This window comes from Saccostrea echinata, unplaced genomic scaffold (assembly GCF_033153115.1).
Source record: "Saccostrea echinata isolate AGI-Se365-2 ecotype Australia unplaced genomic scaffold, CSIRO_AGI_Sech_v1 ptg000020l, whole genome shotgun sequence".
NCBI lineage: Eukaryota > Metazoa > Mollusca > Bivalvia > Ostreida > Ostreidae > Saccostrea > Saccostrea echinata.
In genome coordinates this window covers 4571824-4581452 of record NW_026889769.1, presented here as the reverse complement: position 1 = coordinate 4581452, position 9629 = coordinate 4571824, and the positions used below count along the sequence as shown (strand labels likewise).

The following is a 9629-nucleotide window of genomic DNA, read 5'->3' as shown; positions in this document are numbered from 1 at the left end:
CACTTTCACAAAGTAAACTTATTTTATTTCCATTTGAAATGCTATAGCAACATATAAGTCATGATATTATACAGAAAACTTGAGAAAATATTAACTTCAAATCTGTGTCCAAGCACCTTTAAACATTATATAATCAATACCATCAACTCGTAGTAGTACTTTCAGTACTTTGATTATTGTATGTAACTGACCTCAGTGTCAGTATCGACTCTGAATGCAAAGTTCATTTATATGCAGATGATACAGCTATTCTTTTTTCACACACCAATCCATAAGTCATTAGTAAAAAAAAAATATCTGAGATGTTAGAGGAATGTAAGCACTGGTTAGTTGATAATAAACTTTCTCTACATTTAGGAAAGACAGAGAGTATTTTATTTGGATCTCCTAGAAAATTGAAGTCATATGATATGAATACCTTTTCAGTAGTATGTGATGGAATCAAAATTGAACGTAAAAATTGTGTTAAATATTTAGGAGTTTTTTTTAGACAACGTACTATCTCGTGAGAAAATTGTAGAAAGTATTATTAGCAAAACAAACCACCGACTTAAATTTTTATATCGGCAAAAATCATGTTTGTCAATGCAATCAAGAAAATCTTTGTGCATTGCTTTAATTCAATTTCACATCGATTATGCTATCACTTGTTGTATGAAGGACTATCTGTAAAATTTAAAAAATAAACTTCAGGTTGCACAGAACAAGATTACTAGATTTATTCTTGATGTTTCACCTAGATCAAGAGTCAGTGTTAATGAATTTGAAAAATTGGGTTTTTTGAATATCAGAAGTAGAGTTTGTCAATTAACCATGTCTACAATATATTTCATAATAAAGGTCCAAATTATATGTACAGCAATTTTAAGCGAAATGTTTCTACAAATTGTACAAGGTCAAGTAAATTTAATTTTTTTGTGCCAAGGGTTCAAAAAAATGGAAAGTGAAACATTTTTTTTACAATGGAATTAAAGATTGGAATTCTCTACCTGATCAGATTAAAACAATCACCAATAAATCAAAATTCAAAAAAGAGGTCATAGAGCATTTTATGGAAAAACTTATGAAAATGTCCAGAGAAGACTTTTTATACTATTAGATTTATAACCAAACTGTTCTTTCTTCTTATACAATTAAGAACTTGTGTTTTAGATGCTTTTGCATATTAAGTATGATTGAAATTTTAAGACATTTTATTTATATTAAGTATATTATGTGTTGTTTATATTAAGTATATTATATATGTCATATGCCAGTAATTTTGTTAAATGTAAAAGGGCCCCATTGGAAATAAGCCATACTGGCTTTCAGGGGCTATCCTTGGATTATACAATATAATATATTTAGTTGATTTATATGCAAAATAAGATTTATTAGTTAATTCGTTTTAAAATCATCTCTTAAATCATGTCTATTTAATTAAGTTCCATATGTATATAATACTCACACCTCAGTGTTCATGTACATTGCATAATGCCTATTCCTGAATAAAGATTATTATTATTACTAAAGATATATAAAAAAAACTCTCTATCTCTCTCTCTCTCTCTCAGTAAAAATGTGAAATCAGGAATTTCATGTATTTCCTAAACTGTATTGAATTTCTTAACATTTTATCAAACCAAGGTGTGCCTACTTTTTATTAAATAACGGCTATAATTCTTTTAATTATCTATGAACAATTTTGCTGTGGGAGAACTACAGGTTCATTTTGTTGTAAATCAAAATGATAATAAAATAGCTCAATATTTTGTCCTTTACGAAATCTTCATTTACACTAAATTACACTAAATATGTTTTCATTAATTTATAGAGGATCATTGAATAATCATGATATTTAAATTGTATATATACGAGGGTTGTTCGGAAAGTTCTTGGACTATGCCTATCTTCGTTATAAAATCTCCAAGAAAATTAAAATGAGCACATTATCATAAGTAAAAATATTCATTTTGTTTAAATGTGAAGTTTCATTCCATGTGTTCTAATAGAATTCATGTTATTTAATTTTAAAATCAACACGTTTTGTTACCACGGAGCAAACTCAACAACACTGTACATAACGTCAAAAACATACCGACATGAGAATATCACTTGAAATCTATTTTGCTAACAATTGCTCCAGTAGCATTATTTTGATTGTCAATGTTATATTTTTTTCACTGCATAAGTGTGCTTTCACAACATCAGCATCTGTGAAGCACCAAACTCTTAGCATGACGTTACAAACTTTTCAATGTTTTTGATAAGATTTTTACAGATAATCCGTTTTCCCAGAGATCACCATCAACTGAGCAGAGTAGTCTATCATTCAAATACCCCTTGTACCATATACATACACATGTATGGCTTGCTTTTGACATATTTCCTACTTCAGAATTTTTTCTGGAGTTTTCACGAGTACAACACAAAATTGTATGGTTAACTGCTGCTCCGTGACGTTCTACGACGTCATCTTTTTTGCCCTTTTCAATGAGGACTACCTATCTTCTGAAACTGATTTCTTTTCAACGAAGCAAAGTATTAAGCCATAATTTGGAATCAGAAAAGATGAAATAATTTTTAATTTGAACGTTTAGAATTTTTCCGTTTTTGTGTCATTTTACAGAAGATATGACTTCAGACATTATTTAGTGTCTTGATTGTAAATTACAAAATTTTGACCTGCTCCGTGATCCGCATTTTTAAGTCAAAATTAGTTTGAAATAAGTCACGATATTTTTAAAACTTTTTGATACACACCATTTGAATTTACCCTTGAAATATTTCTTCCAAATTTGGATATGAAATGACGTTAAGTAAAAAAGTTATGACAGTAGTCCACGAACTTTCCGAAAACCCTCGTATATATATATATATATATATACATATAATACTAATGAAACTATAAACGCGGTCTTTTAAACCATAAATGTAAAAAATCAATATCAATCATATAGGATTAAAAGGATATGTAAATAAAGCACTCTGTTCGTCGTAAAATCCGATGTAAGAAGCGGGGATTTATTTTTGTATGACCCTCGTTTATTGTACACTTTTATTAAGTTCCATGGATCGGATTAATAATTTAACATTCAGTACACTAAGTTAGCCTATCAATGTGGTATAAATGTGTGAAGTTATGAGAATACTTGACAGCAAAGATTCAAAGACACACATTGGATAATTAATTGATATTTTAAAAAATATTTTTGGAGTCTTACATGTAAGTATATTATTACAATTATTGCTAATTAAATCAATTGTAGACATATAAAACTGTCCTTTAAAATATTGGATACTGCAGTAGTTCTTCGAATTTAGTTCAAATTTAAATGTAAAATCTTTAAGAAAACTCTGTGGATTTATATTTCAAATATTTGTTCTCCTTAACTGTTCTCCTAGGGCTCTTCATGCATTAATTTTTTTTTTTTTTTTTTTTTTTTACAAATATTTTATTATTTATTTGCCCTTCTTTCTATCCTATGAAGAAATGAAATTGTAAAATGTGTATGTAAATGTATTTATGATACATTTACGTCTAACGATTTGAGATATGTCTAAACATTAGCGTTAATTTATTTTTATGAAATGAATATTTTCAACGATGCTGTCAATACAACTTGTTTTTTCTTTTACAAATAACATCTTCAAGAATCTGCAACAGGTTTCGCCGATAAACATGTACATGTACGTAAATATCTAAGTTTCGAGCAGACCCTTATGAACCACAAATTAATAATAATAAAACATGTAATAATAAAATAGGAAATGACTCTGGGGCACACACATCCTACGTTCCTCCTCTATTTATAACGAACTCAAATAAAATCAAGTGATCCGATTTACAGCTAATTAAAATTCGCAACACCAAAGTGCATATTAGTTATGTTATTAATCGTTTTAAGTAATCGGGCCCTAGTATGCCGATGTAACAAACGATGAATTCGTGGTTTCCGCTTGATCTTTTGACATTCATTGAACTAGATAGGACTACTTCCCAAAATCTTTGGAATCATAGGAATGTAAAATTTACATGTATTCAAAAATATGAATGTAGAAATATTCACCTCTGTAATTATATACAAAGATGTTTTTTAATGTAAAAGTTTATATATTCATTGTTCTCTACTTCATCAGATTAATGAATCCAATAGCACCTAAACACCAAGCATTAAATTTCATGTTTTAGAGCAGTTGCGTACTTTTCAAAACACATATTTTGCGAAGAAATCGATAGAACTTCACATAACTTCACATAAATGAATTTCTCTTATTTCGAATAATAAAAGTTTTGCAATTTGCAAAGTAGAAAAGAATGATGTGGTAATGATGACTAATACGACTTTTGAATGTTGCATTTAAAACTAATTTTCACCATCTAAATACAAGTCTAAATTGAAAGACTTTTAAATTTTAATATAACAAATCCATTTTAGGTCTATTTTTTTTTTAAATTCAGGAGATTTTTACAAATGGGAAAATAGCTATAAATGTAAATTAGACATAGGAAATAAAGGGTATTAAATCTTCAAAATATGTACAATTAAGCAGAAAATGGATTTTCAATGTAAAAATCACTGAAGGGAGATAAACATGCTAGCAACGGCTCTCTGATTACTGAAGCAGCGTTCTAAACCACTTATCACGAGAAAAATGTCAATTAATATATTGCACTTTTACTAGTATAGTTGCATTTATAACGTACTGAAAAGGTGGTGAATTTATAGTCCTTATCATTAAAAGAAATATACATTCTTTTTAATATGTAATGAACGTTAATTTCGCTCCTGTCCAATTCAGAAAAAACGGAGGCAGTTACAAAAAAATTAACTCTTCTCCGAATTTTTATTTCTATTTTTTTCCCGTAACATTTTAAACTATTAAATGGTTGTGACACTACCCGGCCCTGAGATGTAAAGAGGATAATACAGGTTAATGTCCACGTATCCGTGGTAAGGTGTAATTATCTTGTTAACCATCGATTGCTTAAACAAAAAGGGAAGTGCTACAAGAAAACAGGAGTGTCGCTCTGATCGAGATCAAATCAAATATTGATTAAATTTCCCAAGTCCCAGTAAGTAAACTGACTTTTTTAGTTTGTGGAAAGGAATGTTGTATAGTTAAGGATGGTAAGTACATTAGAATTTCAATGTTTGAGAATTGATCTCTTATACAGACAGAAATGTAGAATTAGTAAAAGACTTTCTGGGCCATGTGGAAGGGAAATTCTGGAAAAATGGCTGATATTCTAAGCAAATTTAGCAGCTTCTTCAATCGTGTCTATCATAACATTTTGACTAGTACTAGTATTAGATTATATTGTGCATTCCTATTGTACATGTATTTCGTATTGCTAAAACTTACGCTGATCTGAAGTAAAAATAATTTATATAGGAACAATGATTAGATGGGATTGTGTGTTTGTACTTCACAGGAAGAAAAAGAAAAGAAAAATGCTCATATAATTTACTGAAATATTATTTATATTTCACCATTATGAAGATTGCACATAGAGAAAAAACCTCAGATACCAGAATTAACAATGCATCTAGAGATGTGCAAAAAACCTTTCTTATGTCTAAATATGTAAATGTAAGTTGACTTTGTGTAATTTCTATGATAGCAAAACAAAGGGGCAAAAGCTTTATACATGGATGTCAAGGGTAAAGGTGCTGATTTCAAAAATTAATTGAATCTTTTTCATAGGTACTGGCTTTCAACTAAAAAAATGATAACTTTTCCTTTATATTTTTTTTCATCTCTAATTTTTCAGTGTTCTTAGTTGTTCATCAAATGAGGCTTAATTTTAAAACGATACCCTCTTCATATTTAGCCTTTATGTTTTATTTAACAGCATAATCTTGTATATTTGAAATTAAGTGATAATTTCAAAGGTAAAGGTTGTGATAAAAATTTCAGGATCTATTTCGAAGTAAATCAAATAAAGAACCAACATTCTGAGAGTATTACATAAGGAATACTATTTCCCCTAGTGAAAGTACACGTGTAATCTGGTTCCCCTTAAAATTAAAAATGATGTAATTCCAGCAAAAATCATGAAAAACTTAAGAAAACCAGTTAGGAAATCAGGTTTCCCTTTAGAAAATTAAGAAGGCCATAATTCCGTCAAATACATGCATCATCAAGCGGAACGAAGTGTAAACTTGATCTGTAACTAATGAAGGTCAGGCCCGTAGAACGTGTGGGGGGGGGGGGGGGTTCGCCCTCAGTTTTACTTTTTCTGAGTATATTATTTTGCTGTAGTAAATGTTCCTTTAGATGCTAGAGCCCCTACCCTCCCCCCCAACACACACACACACTTTTTGTTGCTGTAAGGTCGAGCACTGGCAAATTCCAGGATTTGGACCGTAAATTAGTTTTTTTTTTGTGCTTGTCAGATTTTTTTTGGAGGAAGTTGGTCCCCCACTTTTGAAACCGTTGCTACGGGCCTGAAGGGACACTGACTCACATACCAAAAATCAGTTCAATATCTGTTAGCATTTTTTCAAAAAAGTGCGGAAAACTAAGTAGGACAGACTGACACACAGACGGAGGGACAGAGGGACGGACGAGGAAGAAACCTATAGTTCCTCCGGTTTTACCGGTCGTGGACCAATTAAAAGCCCTTATAGATTCCAATAACAATTAGATATTATCTGCGGAGTCAGACGCTTATTCAACAAACAGAAAAGAAAATTCCAACCGAGCTCCAGATCTAAACTTCACTCAGTCACGATACAAAAATCTAATGTTTTTTTCTTGAAATGGAAACATAAAGACAAAATGACGTTTTACTTGGTAATCAAACGAAACATAACACTACCAAAATAAATAATTCAATGTAATTCATTCCCAGATGATCAGGCATGGGGTATTCTGAAGACATTTCTCTAGTTAAAACTGAATTTCTCATCTCAAATTAATGTACCTCGGGTAGTTCCTCTTGATCAAAGGCTTTCACAGGGAAATGAGGAAAAAGATTTATGAAACCAACTAAGCCTTTTTGCAGATGTTTTATGTAAATTATCGTAATTTTGACAGACAAGTAAATATTGGAGTTTCGTCTGCAATGTTAGGAATTATCTTTAATTATCACCGACGACTTAATTGGTCATGATTACCACCCTCAAGTCTATTTAACATTTGTTTTCGTTTTAATTTCCGGGTGTGGATGAATTTCAATACCAGAGGGGGTGAACTCTATTTCAAGTGTTCTACAAGTGATGATGTAAGCCATTTTGTTGCCATGCCCTCATTTGTATCTCCCTCCCTTCACTTATTCTCTCTTTCTAAGGGCGAGCGAACGAGTAGCGTTATTAGTACACCATTATGTCTCTTCATTATAGTAGTTTCGCCATAAATATTTATCAGAATCTCTAAATATTCAGGTACTGATTTTCTAAAAGATGATCTATAATCCTATTTAACAAAATAAATGGTTGTAAATGACTATTCAAATTTCAACACTGAAAAATCCAATGACACAAAAAGGACAAATACATATTTTTAAAAATACTCCTTTTACAAATTATAAAATTCCGCAATCAATGTATTTATTATTTTTTTAATTAAAAAAATGTATGTTTTTAATGATTAGAAAAGATCTTTGACATATTATTCAATTTACAATATATTGTCAAATGACAATAACACCTTATTACCTCAGGTTTGGAAGGAAAACAATTAAGAATTTTATCATTTGTGCTGATTTTTTTAAGTGTTAAAAAGTGACAGGTGCGTGTTTTTGTAGACATGATAAAGAATGCAAATACCCACGAGGGGACGGATGCAGGATAAGGAAAAAAAGGTGCAAGTGCCAAAGCGGAACAGAAAAATTCAATATGGTGACCACATTCCACGATCTGAATATACCGAGGGAGTCCGAAGGAATAATAACCGTTGTAGCAACAGGTTGTCAAAAGAAATGCAGTATTACGAGAAAGCACAGAAAGTGATAATGAAAAATCTTGGTAAGGAAACTCAGCAGCTTCACGCCCGAATGTCCTCGACTTTGGCCACTCCCCGTTTGGAAGAAATGGAAAGTCCAAGTCTACGCATGACCAATCCATTTGCAGTATATGGTTCTCCCGTAATTCCCTTCCTGAAAATGGATCATCCGAGACGCCAGCAACTTAAACCGATACCCTTCAGCAAACTACGAGATCCATTTCATACACCACGCACATCCCTTACGTCAAGCTCTATGAAAATGACGTTAGCAAACAATGACGACATGATTGATAAACGAAGTAAAGCTAGCTCTCAGTCCCCAACCAGAAGATTTGAATTATCTAGTCCTGTTAAAGTGACAAGTCCCTATAAAATTTTACTCTCAGATACTACATCTGAAAGCTTCGGGAGACTCATGCTGCGCAGTGACACAGATATGTCTTTTACTGAATTCGGAAGTACATCACACAAAGATGGCCGTCGTAGCATAGCAGAGAGCATGCGCGCAACAAGTAGACTGAATTCTGGTAGAAGCAGTCATGTTAGTTTCATAGATATTTTAAAAGAAGCCGAGGAAAGGAAAGCAAAAGAATCGATTTCTGTTATCAAAGAGGATGACATCAAACCTTTGTCGAGTTCAAAGATGCGTCCCAAAACCCCTGGTCCAATGTCGAACTATGACGACCCCAAATCAGGCAAGAAGACTGAAGAACTTATTCCTAAATCTACCCATCTGACCGCCACTCCAAAGGCAACTTTTGTTAACATCCCTTCTTGATTGTGCTGTTGAATTCTAGTTATTTCCTCAGTAGTTTAATGATTCCACATGAAACGAAGTGTTATTTTGTAAAACTACTCGCAATGCTTTCAATTGTTTTTATTACCAGGTATTTGCTGAATAAAGACACTAAATGCCATTAAAATTGTCATAAAAATGATTTCTTAGGGGATAAAAAACGAATAGAGAAACAAAATCAACATCAAACAATACAAAACACAACCAAGAACAATGAAAACGCAATACACTCACCGAACAAAGATTGACATCTAGTTTTCAACAAATAAAATTACAAATGCCGTAGATACATTCATTACTATATAGTATATACTTACCGGTACTAGTCTGTCTCAAAATATTTTCATCGGACAAGGTATGGAAACGTCCGAATTTGATATGCATGTAACAAGCATTTTGAGAGTATTGCATAAGTAACACTATTCCTTTTCCGGCAAATGTAATGTGGTTCTCCTTAAAAACTAAAAAAGACCGTAATTCCAACAAAAATCATTGAAGTGTGACAAAATGCGAAGTTGATCTATAACTCATGAAGGTAGTCGACTCACGTACCAAAAGTTAGCTGAATGTGAAAGTGTTTAGGAGCAAAGTGCAGAATGCCAAGTGGGACAGACAGACAGACGAGAAGGAAACCTATGGTTCTCTCCAGTTTTAAAGTATTGCATAAGTAATACTAGTTCCCCACCGGTAAGTGCAATCTGGTTCTTCACAAAAATTGAAAAGGCCACAATTCTGTCCAAAATCACCGAAGCAGAACAAAACGTAAAGCTGATCTTTAACTCATAAAGGTACACTCACATGCAAAAAAAATCAGTTCAAAATTTGCAAGTTTTAGAAAAAAAAGTGCAACTATATGTGTCATTGTGAGTCTACCTTGATGAGTTATATAGATCAAGTTTGC

The 9629-nt window shown here is 31.8% G+C and overlaps 1 protein-coding gene across 1 annotated transcript; it reads left to right on the top strand.

Annotated features, from left to right (window-relative positions):
* Nucleotides 1–7738: 7738 nt before the first annotated feature.
* LOC133190095 (uncharacterized) lies at nt 7739–8789 on the top strand. The gene has a single exon (XM_061325565.1). It carries the CDS (start codon nt 7745–7747, stop codon nt 8708–8710), a length of 966 nt encoding a protein of 321 aa, XP_061181549.1. The 5' UTR covers nt 7739–7744; the 3' UTR covers nt 8711–8789.
* Nucleotides 8790–9629: the final 840 nt, after the last annotated feature.

Coding starts and splice junctions, on each gene's coding strand:
- LOC133190095 (XM_061325565.1), top strand. CDS start 7,745: ATGCAAATACCCACGAGGGGACGGATGCAGGATAAGGAAAAAAAGGTG.